Source organism: Echinops telfairi, unplaced genomic scaffold (genome assembly GCF_000313985.2).
Source record: "Echinops telfairi isolate 266 unplaced genomic scaffold, ASM31398v2 ScPeMD7_11;HRSCAF=52, whole genome shotgun sequence".
Classification (NCBI taxonomy): Eukaryota; Metazoa; Chordata; class Mammalia; order Afrosoricida; family Tenrecidae; genus Echinops; species Echinops telfairi.
The window spans coordinates 42,070,795-42,082,841 of record NW_022103908.1 but is presented as its reverse complement, the minus strand read 5'-3'; the positions used below and the strand labels follow the sequence as shown (position 1 = coordinate 42,082,841).

The following is a 12,047-nucleotide window of genomic DNA, read 5'->3' as shown; positions in this document are numbered from 1 at the left end:
CATCACGTCTCATAGTGGGGCTGGCCATGTGGTCCTCTCTGTGGACTGGCTGCTCTATTTGGGGTCATCGTCCTTTTTTTTAAGGCCTGGTGGGCCAGGATGTGCTCCAGTCTCTCCTCCTCCCCCATCATCTGTTCCTGTGTGCTCTGGTCAGATACATCCTTCTCCCGGAGCTGCAGATTCAGTGCCATCCTTTGAGATAAATTCTTCTCGGGGGAGGGGCAAGCATCCACTTAGTATTTGGGTGGGACCAGCCCCCAGATCTAGGGATTTTATGGAGTTGAAGAAGCTGGGAAATCTATCTACAGCGCGACCCTCCTGCCTCTGAGCCTTCACATAAGCTGTGCCCACTGCCTGGAACACGTTTCTCCCTTCTGTTCTTCCCTGGGCTAATACCTGTTTATCCTTCCTTGTCTGTCAGCCTCGCCTTCTCAAGAAACCCTTCCCTGCCCCCCCTGAGCCTGAGTCAGGGACCCTGCAGGGGTTCCCATACCCCAAGCACTCGCTTAGCCCCAGCAGTGACCAAGCAGTATTATCTGTGCCTGTTCTGCAGCACGTGTGCCTCTGTAATAAACTGTAGGATCGCACGCTGAGCAATTCCCTTCGGCAGCCACAAGACTGAGTACAGCCCAGAGCCGACACCCAATAGCTATGAGTTTGAACAGATGGGTGGGCTCCAGGTGAAGGACCGGCTGAGGCCAGAGGCAAAGGCCGCTAAGGCACGTTCCTGTGGTAGAAACAGGTTCCGCAGTACCCAGAGGTCGGTGCTCAGCCCATAGCTATGTGAGCTCGTGAGAGATCAGTCGGTCATTCTCAGAGCCCTGTCCTGTTAGATGCCTGACCTCTAACCCAAAGGTTGGCAGGTTGAGCCCGCTCAGTGGCACACGGAAGAAAGGCCTGGTGACCTAGGTCCGTAAAGATTACAGCCAAGCTGACCCTGTGAAAGCACTTCTCCTCTGTAACACACAGGGTCTCCTTGAGTCCGAGTGGAATTGGCTTGGCGGCGATGGGTTTGGCTTTTTCTGGACAGTTAGAGAGTGAAGGCACCATGGGGTGGGGGTTGGGAGACAAGCTGGGGGGGTGTCATTCCAGTCAGAGCTCTGCCTCCCCTCCCCCCCCCAACCCCTCGCCCCCACCAAACAGAGAAGCCCTGCTTTTATCATGCTGTGTTTGTGCTTCTCAGCAGGGTTTTGTTTAAAAACCTTGTTCTCTGGGTGAAAATGAGTGAGAGGCAGGTACATTGAAACCCACTGCTTCATTCCCATGCCCTCATCCTGCTGATGAGAAACAAGAATCCAAGGAGGGAAGAGAACCTTCCCAAGGTCCCCCGGCTCAGTATCAGGGTACACAGACAGACGGGATGCGGAGCCTGGAGTGCCGGTCTTTCCAGAGGGAGGGAAGGAGAGCAGGGAGTGAGCCGTGGAGGGCCTGTTGGCAGGCTGAGGCAGAGAGGGAGAGACTTGGCCTCACGTACTTGGGACATGTCATCAGGAGAGACAAGTCTCTGGAGAAGGACACCATGCTAGGTAGGGTGGAGGGGCAGAGAAAGCGAGGGAGGCCTTCACCAAGACCAACTGACCCAGTGGCTGCACCCAGGGGCTCAGGCACAGGAGCAATGGTGAGGGTGGCACAGGGCTGGGCGGGGTTTGGTCTGCTGTGCACGGGCCGCAATGGATCGGGAAGGCAACTGATGACCATGAAACCACCCAGCAGACTGAGCGGGCCCTGGGTCATCAGCTGCGTGTGTGCACACACACATACACACACGCACACACAGCACTCACCCTCAGCAGCCAATCCCTGTCCAATCCTGCCCCCTGGCCCTGACTAACTGTCCCTGGCACTGTTGTTTCTTTAGGCCATGGAGGTCTGAACCAGCTGGGAGGGGCTTTTGTGAATGGCCGACCCCTGCCAGAAGTGGTGCGCCAACGTATCGTAGACCTGGCCCACCAGGGTGTACGGCCCTGTGACATCTCCCGGCAGCTCCGCGTCAGCCATGGCTGCGTCAGCAAGATCCTTGGCAGGTAAGCACGAAATTCACCCCAAATGCCACCTCCCCACAGGGTTTTCCTTGCAGCCAAGCTCCCCCTATGGAACTCAAGGTCAGCTCCCTAAAGTCCAGATTTGGGGCCGGGACCTGAACAGGATGTTCTGCTGTTTGGGGGCCTCATGCTTTCTCAGGCATTTCTACCACCCACCCCTCCCTGCATCTCCTTTCATTCTTATCCTTCTTGCCTTCACTGTCCACTTCTCTTTCCTCTGTCCATCTCCCCTTCCTTCCAGCACCCCTTCTCATTTTCTATAGGCTTCTCTGCAGCTGAAGCAAGAGAAACTTACCTTTTATGTCCCCAAGACCCAGCCCCTGCTGAAATCCAGGGAAGTGGACCGCAGCGAAGGAATACACCCGGGTCTAGGCCCTACACAGAGGTGGTCCGAATATGTGCTTCTCAAGCCATACATTGCAGGAGGCATATCTGCATGCTGTGTTGGTGGTGGTAGGAGCAGGTGACATGTATAAACCCTAAGGATTGAGAGGCACTGGTGACAAGTGATTCACAGCTCTGGCTGCACATTGGACTCACTCAGAAAGTCCCAGCTACAATGAACACCAGTTCCTATCTAGATCCCACCCTATATCATTACATCACCTCCTCGGGAGAATGTATCCAAGTATTGTTATGTTTTGTAACACACACACACACACACACACACACCTAGTTGGAGCCCTGGTGACAAGGGGTTAAAGTGCTCATCTGTGAACTAAAAACCAACAATTTGCATGCGCCAATCACTCCTTGGGAGAAAGAGGTGGCTGGCTGCTTCTGTCAAGCTTTACAACCTTCGAAACCCTGGGGGGCAGTTCGGCTCCACTGGTGAGGTTGCTATGAGCTGGAACCAACCCGAGAGCCACGGACTTTGGGTTTGGGAATCTATTCCAACACGCAACCAGAGTTCAGAGCCACTGTCACAAGAGTTCAGCAGGGACCCAGGGCAGCAAATCCACCTCTGTGCCGAAGGAGCCACACATCCTAAACTTGAGAGCCACTTCCAGCGGAAACGTCCCTGCCCCTAGGATAACTCAGTGCATGATCCCTCCACCAATTTGTTGATGGATTTGCCAGGAGCTCTGGTTTGACCCGACAGAGAGGTGGGAAGTATGATTGAACCTTGGAAAGCTCTGGCTGCTTGAGTGGCGTTGTCAGAGAACAGCAAGCTTCTCTGTAAGGGTCAGGAGAGGGGAGTCCTGAGATACGCTGTGGTGTTCCAAAAAGAAAGGCTGAGCCCTGGCTGGGAGAGACGAGTGAATGGAGTTTTTAAAGAGCCAGACTTCTCCCCCATGTCAAAAGAAACGCGAGTGTTTCCACAATAAGCCAGGAAGGATGTCTGTCAAATCAGCTAGTTGGCCCAGGTAGAGAGCCAGCGGGACAACGTAGACACCCTGGAAGAGGGACTCAGTCTAAGGAACAGGCCCTGGCCAGGGATAAGAGTCAGGCAGCCCCTGACTGGAACCAAATCGCCATGTAGAAAAGAGTCGTGTTGATGGTGGTGGAGGTGGCGGGGAGGGCTGTGACTCTCCTGGACAAAGCAGAAAAGAAAGGTACCAGCAAGACAGGGCAGAGGGCCCAGGGACCTCAGCCCACTTCCTGAAGCAGCTGCACAACCAGGAGGGCCAAGGAGAATAGAGTGAGGTTGAGTCCAGAGAAGCTTGCTCAAAAAAACCACTGCGGACCTATTGTTCCCATGGAGAACTGTCCTAAGTCCTTCCCTGGAAAGGACGATCTTCCGTGGCCCATTAGATGGCTCCTGCAGGGGTTCTGCTCTAGTAGATGGGCTGGAGAGGGGGCTGGAGAGAAGCCAGGGATCCTAGGGTGAGGTCTTTAGCAAAGGGTTCCCATTGAGCAGAAGGATGAACCCACCCAAGCAAGGAAAAGCAGACCGTCCTGGGAACACCAGGTGTTTGAGGCCAGCCTTGGGGGCACATGTAACCCCTACATGTGTCCCCACAACAGAAGCCTCCGAGGGGAACATGTGTCTGGGATTCCATTCCCGTCCAAAGACCCCACCTATTTATTGGGTAATTCTTTGGGGTTCTCTATTGGAGTAGGTACTACGAGACTGGCAGCATCCGACCTGGAGTGATAGGGGGTTCCAAGCCCAAGGTGGCCACCCCGAAAGTGGTGGAGAAGATTGGGGACTACAAGCGGCAGAACCCTACCATGTTTGCATGGGAGATCCGAGACCGGCTGCTGGCCGAGGGTGTGTGCGACAATGACACTGTGCCCAGCGTCAGCTCTATCAACAGGTGAGCAGGGGAGCCGACCCAGGGGCCAGCGTGGGCGGAGTGGGGCTGGCAAAGCAGATTGGCTCTGAAGAAAGGGAATCCTGACAAATACCATCCCCACCTGCCGCCGCACCTGTCCCATCCTCTGGGCATCTTCTCCTCGCTCCCCCTATAAAGCTTCTGAACACATCAACTCTCCTTGCATTCAGTAAAAGTCTCCCGAAGTTGATGGCTTCCTTAGCCCTGAGACCCCTAACATGGACTTCACTCAAGCATTCACGCATGTGTTTCGTTGTTCAATGATTCATTCCTTATCTGCATCCATCAGCTACTCATTCATTCATTCCTACAGGTATGGTCAGCATCATTCGTTCCTTAGGAGTTCAGCCCTTTCCTTACAGAGCCATCGTCTAATGAGAAGATAGGCATTAGCCAAGTAGCCACACCGACCGTTGTAAAAGTACAACTCTGGGGTCTGCGAGTTCTCAGAGAGTGGTTAGCTTCGGGGATTTATGAAAGGTTCTCGCTGAGGAAGACATCATTAGCAAGCATTGACTAGGGGGGAAAGAAAGGGGAAAGGCCTCTGGGTAGAAGAAATAGCACCTTCCAAGGCTCGGTGGCTAACAGGCATGTTCATGAAAGCTGAGAGATGCTAGTGGAGGCTGCCCTTCCAGAATATACCTTGATGCCTGTTTTTTGCCTTCAACTTACGAGCAAAGGAAGTCTTTGACAAGTGTTAAGCAGGAATCGGACTTGCGTTACAGAGATGCCACTGCAGTCGGGACCCTAGATTAGAACGGGGTAAGAGTGAATGAGGCTGGACTGAAGAATGATGCTGGAAAGAGAAAGCTGGTGGTGCCACCAATTATGCTGTTGGCAGAAAGACGGAGAGTGGAGCTAACTGTTGGCAAGGGTTAGCAGGTCAAATGCATCGAATGAGGCTGGGTGCATTAAGAACCTGAGGATGTGGAGGACATAGCCCCCCTGCATTTCTGCCTTGAGTGCCAATCTTTAAATGGAGACAATGGGGAGAACCCGGAGGGAGGAGGAAGGTCATGGGTTTGGTCTTGGGCTGGTTGGGTTTGAGATACCCGCGTGAGAGTTTGGAGACAACCGAGTGCTGTCTCTTCCTCTTCTCTCTGACAAGCTTGTTTCTTCTTCACAGAATCATCCGGACCAAAGTGCAGCAACCCTTTAACCTCCCCATGGACAGCTGTGTGGCCACCAAGTCCCTGAGTCCCGGACACACACTGAGTGAGTGTCTCCTGAACCCACCTGCCTGCACACATATGCCCCCACACATACGCAGAATCGCACACCAACATACCCACACTTACACACCCATGCCACTGTCCCATGGGTACAAAGGCTTGCCTGGGGCCCAGGGAAGGTTCTAGAGGGATGAAGCAATATTCAGTGGTAGGCAAACTTCAGACACTGTTGATTCCAAGACTCCCTGCCACCACTGGTCCCTGGAAGGAACGGCCTTCCTTTGAGGTCAACTCTTCACAGGTTGCTAACTGCCTCCTACACAGGGGAAGCTGGGGCTTTGGGACAGAGAGGGTGCTTCCCTCCCTCCCACAGTCCTGACCCTCTGCCTCTCACCCCTGCAGTCCCCAGCTCAGCGGTAACACCCCCGGAATCACCACAGTCCGATTCCCTGGGCTCCACCTATTCCATCAACGGGCTCCTGGGGATTGCTCAGCCTGGCAGCGACAACAAGAGAAAAATGGATGACAGTGAGTGTCGAGGGGATGAGGGAGAGGTTTCAGGGGGAGAAGGGCAGCTGTGGAGGCTTGAGGAGACGCAGGCCCCTCTCATGGCCAGGACTTGGTCATGGCTCTGTGACTCCAGAGCCCAGAGTGGCATGGCCTGTCCAAGGCAGCCACAGTCCCTGAGGGCCGGGAGCCTAGCTCCGTCTGCTCTTTCACGCCAGTGTCACTGTATAGAGCCTGGAAGCAGGGCATAGGGAGGTGGGTCCCACTGAGAGATCTCTCCTCCTTGGGGCACCAGGCGACCAGGACAGCTGTCGACTGAGCGCCGACTCCCAGAACAGCAGCAGCGGGCCCCGAAAACACCTTCGAACAGACACCTTCAGCCAGCACCATCTTGACCCCATCGAGTGCCCGTTCGACAGGCAGCACTACCCAGAGGCCTATGCCTCTCCCAGCCACACCAAAGGCGAGCAGGTGAGACGCTGGATCCATGGGGTGCGGGGCAGGGTCTGCAGTCTAGTGGGCTCCCTCTGTAAGGTCCATAAGCAGCCTGCAACGAGGCCAGCCCAGAAGTTGTCTCCTTGGGCTCAAGCCAGTGGTAGGTGCAGCACCAAACCTGGCCAGGCGCTTCATCTTATCCACAGTCCCATACCCACTTCCCTCTCCTCCCAGTCCTCCTTCCCCCTCCACCCAAGACCTTGGAGCCTGGTCCCTTTCCTTTCAGCACAGCCTAGTCATGCTGCCCCCTTGCCACCAGTGCCCCACCCCTGTCCCCAAGTGTGGGGCTGCGTCCCACCTGTAAATCGGCAGCACAAAGCCCAGCCACAGGGCCTCAGTCAACATTCTGTGCCTCACCTCCGACCGCTCGCTGGCATTAGTCATGCCTGTGAACATGCCAACCTCATCCACACCTCTGCCCTCACCCATGGGGTGTCCTATTCACCAAATGCCTTTCCTCCCACCTCTCGGCCTGGAAAAATACCACCTGACCATCATGACTCAGCTCAGACCTAACAGCCCCACTCCAGGAATCCTGCCCTGGCCGGCAGGCAGAAGGCAGCTCTCCTGCTCTGTGCTGCTGCAGTCTGCCCGGCCCCACGCAGTCACGCCCTGGCACAGGGCATTGCCATCATCTGAACAGAGGTGCAAAGAGACATCGGGGTTCTTAGGACAGGCCAGCGTCATCAACGTTCAACTATACTCATCCAAGCCTCTCAGCCAAACCAGTTGGCATTAAGCTGATTCCCACTCACCGCAGGCCCGCTGTGTTCCAAGTAGAACCACTCTCTGGAGGGCTTTCATGGCTGTAACCTTACAGGCAGCCAGACTTCTCTTCTGAGGTGCCTCGGGTGGGCTCGAATCATCAACATTTCCATTAGGAGTCATGAGCTCCACCCTGCGACGCCTCCAGGTATAATAAACCCACTGCTATCGAGTTGATTTCGACTCTGTAGGAGAGAGTAGAACTGTCCCTGTGGGTTTCTTTATGGGAGCAGAGAAGAGCAGACAGCCTCAGCTTTCTTCCGAAGAGCGGCTGCTGGGTTTGAACTGCTGATTTGGGGGCTGAGCAGCCCAGAGCAAAACCCACTACCAATGAGGACTCAACAAAGTTGTATGAAATGATGAGTCAAGAAATCAAGGACAAGCAATTGCCAGCCTTAAGGGAATGCTTATTCCCAATGCTCAGGATGGGCGGAATGGATGTTTGAGCTGCTCTGAGAATTCAGCCCGATGTCGGTGGCCCACGCTGAGCCCAACAGAAGGGAAATTCTACAGCCACTGGTCTCTTGGTTCCTTAGGATCAGCCAGCATTCTTAGTTTCTCCCTCCCCCTCACCCCACCAACTCAACTGCTTGAGAAGTCTCTTTAGGGTTCTGCTCACCCCTAACTTTGCTCATTCTCGGAGTGACATAGGCCCGTGTGCCTTTAAGACCTGAGTAAGACAATAGCAGCGGTGCCAGGAACCAGCTGAACCATTGCCAGTGACTGTCTGGGCCCCTGGGCCCCTGCCAGCACCTGCAGTTGGGCAGGCAATCTGCGTCAGCGATTTTATCGGCCTGCGCTGTGGCAACCATGAGGGGTGCGGAGAAAGGCAGGTGTCAGCAGCTCAGGCTGGTGAGCTTGGGAGCTCAGCAGCGGTCATATGGCTCCAGGAGAGAAGTGGGACCTCGATGGTGGGAAGCGCGGGGCAAGGGCCACAGGAGAGGGGGCTTTAGGGAGTCACAGTGTGAGAGTGAGCTGCAAAGCCAAGTAAGGCGTACCCAAAGTCACCCCACTGCGATCAAGTCGATTCCGACTCAGAGGGGCCCTATAGGACAGGGTACAATTGCCCCTCTGAGTTCCTGAGACTATAGTTCATTATGAGAGTAGAAAGTTTTATCGTTCTCCTGAGGAGCAGCTGGTAGTTTTGAACTGCTGACCTTGCAGTTAGCAGGCAGCCCAATGCAGAATCACTACAGCACCAGCCACCCGGCAGAGTTCACCACCACCACCACCACCCTGTCATGGAGTTCCCAGACACGTGCTGTGTCATAAAGCCTTTTCCCAGACCTGGCTGTATTCCTGGGCTCCCTGGTGGGGGGGCACAGGGGGGCTTTGTGCTGACAAGGAAGCCAGCACCACATGGCATGCACTGGGGAGCCCTAGAATGAGGGAGTCTGAGAGCTGGAGGGCACGTCGGTGACCACGTAGTCCAGTTTTTCCAGCTGTGCGGACTTTGCCCAGGACCAGAGAGGTTCAGGGGGGCGGGGACAAGCAGACTGTTAAGGCATTCAGGCCTCTGCCAGCCTCCCTGGTTTCCTCCCAACAGGCCACTCTAATCTCGGTTTCTGTAGTCTGCTTCTAGGTATGTTCTTTGGAGAGTGTGTGTGTACAGACAAAGATATGAGACGCATTGAACTGCTCCAATCCCTCAGCCCACAGATGAGGAGACTGGGGTCCAGCCCGTCCGTCATGAGTGTCATTGTCGTTAGTTGCTGTTGAGTCCCATTTGGACTCACTGCAACCCCATGTGTCACATGGCAGAACAGCTGCATGGGGTTTTCCTGCCTGTAATCCTAACGGAAGCACGCTGTGAGGCCTTTCTTCCACGGCACCAGTAGATGAGTTTGAGCCATCAACCTCTAGGTTTGTGCTGTTTTACAAACCTAGGTTTGTGCTAGGTTTACAGTTGAGTGTCAGCCGTTTATAAGGTCTACGGCCCTTCCCTCAGTGATTCATTCACTCCGCAGCCGATCATCAGGCTTCATTCATTCACTCATTTGACCTGGCTCCTTAGGAGGGAAAGAGAGGGGCCAGCTTGTGCCCAGGGCCCCTCCTGCTTGCCTTTGTTGCCACTCGTCACACTGACTTCTCTCGCCAACTCAGCAGTCCTCGTCCTCCGCGTGGGCTTGGGCAGCCGAGAGGGAGCCCAGGTGTGCATCCTTGCCTTTAGATGGGACCAACACAGTCATCTTTTATATACAAACAAGCAAGGAAGTGTTGGATGGAAAGATTCTATGGCCTGCTCCTAGGGAGTCCTTTACCACCGGGCTTAGGTGGCACTCGACACAGCTCTCTTCCAACTGTGAACAGTATGGTGCCCAGAAACAAAAGCTCGCACTGCCGCCAGAGTGCCTCGGGCTCCCAGGACTGTGCATCTTTACGGGAGTGGACAGCCTCCCCTGTCTCTGGGCAGTCAGCAAGGCGCTGGAGCCACCCATCTGACAGTTAGCAGCCCAATCGATGCCTCCTAACTCACAATGCCGCCAGGGCTCCTGATTACCATGCCAGCACCCAAGAATGGGCAGCTTCGGACACATCACACGGGAGCCCTGTGGTGTAAGGTTACTCAGTGTTGGCCTGTGATCGGCAGGTAGAAACCACCGGCAGCTCTGAGGAAGAGAGATGGGGCTTTCTCGTCCCATCTAGAGTTGTGGTCACAGAAACCCACAGGGGCAGTTCTGCCCCGTCCTTATTGGGTCACTCTTGAGGCAGAATGGGCTCCATGGCAGTGAGCATGCCACACTACCCCAGCTCCCCAACTGAAGACCAGCTCTAGTGGGAGTGGGGGAGCAAAAGCAATCACGTGAGCGTTTCAGCTGGTCCTGGCAGCATCACCAGAGTGTTCAACTATTTAGATTGTTTTGTTTCTCACTTAATTGACTGAATGAACTCCAGTGGCCCTGTGGAATGAGTGTTGGGCTACTAACCACAAGGTCAGGTGGTTCAAACCCACCAGCCACTCCTCAGGAGAAAGACGAGGCTCTCTGCTACCATAAAGTTGTATACTGTCAGGGGCCCCATCTCGATGGCCCTGGGGTGGGTTTTTCACAGGATTTTGCATAGATGACGTTGGTGTCGAATCGAGGGATTCATATGGCATCTGACGCTTTTCTTGCCCTCTCTCAAAATCAGGCAAAAAGCTTTGTTCAATCTCATTAAGCTGAGTTCTGAGTAACTCCACCCTGCCTCGAAGTGGGCCCCCTTGGCAGGCACGGAACCAGGGCCCCATTTAGTTAGTAATTGCCGCTGTGAGATAATGGTGCCCTGGTGGCCATCAGAATTGACTGGCGCTTCCAAAAGTGCCTGCCATGCAACTGGAAAGTGCTGTGGCTCCTTAGAGAACCCGGCTCCTCCATGGAAATCAGGAAAGACAACTGCCCTGGCGATGTGGTTACATAAGAGTGGGGCAGCCTTGCTAGTGCAGAGCATGTGTGTGCTGTGGGGCCCGTGTGCCTGTGCGTGCTGTACAGCAAGAAGAATCCTGGTGAGGATGGTGTCCACTTGCCCTTGAAGGCAACACGTTCTTTATGGCAAGAGCGCCGCCCGAGGAGGAGACAGCGGTGCCAATGCTGGAGAAGGCCAATGGGAACGTCCAATGCGGTCGTCTTGACCGAACTCCCCGGAAATTCATGAAGTGCCTTTGCAAGTAGAAGTGTCCCCGTCCCCCACTCCCCACCCGTATCAACATCAAGCAGAACCTGCAAGTCGGGTGTTTGCTTGGGGTGAAGAGAGAGAAGAGCAAATCCACCGATGCTGATGGGGTGTCCCCTTGGCCTGAAGGTGATGCTGACGGTTCTGAAGGGCTGGGTTTGGGGAGGCATGAGAAGCACGCTGCCGGCGTCTGAATCTGGGTTGCCCCGTATGGAAGCATGACAGTGTCTTCACTTCTCTGTGCCTCGGGTCCCCCTCTGGAGAGGATTGAATTCACTGAGGTGGGTGACGCGCTCTGTGTGCGCAGACGCCATCGTGTGCTCTGTGGGGCCAAACGGTGTGCAGGAGACAAGGAAGGAGCCATCATTCCCACCGTGGCTTGTTCCTCCGATGGAATCAGTCGCTCTGCGCACCCCCCAGGCTGGGCGTGCGTTCCACCGGCCGCACAGCATTCCCAGACAGAGAGGGGGAAGCCCTGGGCCTGGGCTCAGTAGCTGAAGAGGAGAGAGCTGTGAGCTGGAGAAGAACTTCGTCAACCTGCCCGGTGAAGTCCAGAACCAGAGAGAAAGACATGGGACGAGGAGGAGAGAGAGGGCTGCAGGGTCTCTCTCTGGAAAGACTGGTTTGCCCCGTAGGGGGGTGGGGAGGGTCACCCAAAGGGGGACCTGCTGCGAGCCTGATGTCTCTTTCCTCTGCAGGGCCTCTACCCACTGCCCTTGCTCAACAGCGCCCTGGATGACGGGAAGGCCACGCTGACCCCTTCCAATGCCCCCTTGGGGCGCAACCTCTCCACTCACCAGACGTATTCTGTGGTGGCAGGTATGGAGGCCAGAATGCCCTGGGTCCTCTGGACTCAGCTGTGAGCGCCGGCTAGAGACCTGCGGGGTGGGGGGTGGGGGGCAGAGCTTGGCAGGCTGTGAGGAAGGTGTCTGGGGCCCTGGGCTTGTGAGGAGACAAACAGATGTGGGCTGTGCTGGCTGGGCCTCCAGGTGGGTCATGAGGGTCACACCAACGCCTGGCTAGCTCGCTCAGTGGGGAGAGGGGCACACTTAGTCTCACACAGTCACTAGGTCTGCACAGTAGAAGGCATGGCAGGGAGGTAAAGCCGAACTCTCGCCCCTCCTGCTCCCCACCCC

General features: G+C 55.4%; 1 protein-coding gene across 4 annotated transcripts in view; it reads left to right on the top strand.

Annotated features, from left to right (window-relative positions):
- The window catches only part of PAX8 (paired box 8), a 66,964-nt gene that overhangs the window by 39,409 nt on the left and 15,508 nt on the right, over positions 1–12,047 (top strand). For 3 of the 4 annotated variants that reach the window (XM_045287130.1, XM_045287128.1, XM_045287129.1), the window contains exons 3-8: positions 1,859–2,024; positions 4,106–4,303; positions 5,448–5,536; positions 5,896–6,021; positions 6,296–6,471; positions 11,610–11,730. In XM_045287130.1, the coding sequence (XP_045143065.1) occupies positions 1,859–2,024; positions 4,106–4,303; positions 5,448–5,536; positions 5,896–6,021; positions 6,296–6,471; positions 11,610–11,730 (876 nt within the window). Of the gene's footprint in view, positions 1–1,858; positions 2,025–4,102; positions 4,304–5,447; positions 5,537–5,895; positions 6,022–6,295; positions 6,472–11,609; positions 11,731–12,047 lie in introns of all 4 variants that reach the window. The other variant, XM_045287127.1, reaches the window with a different exon arrangement.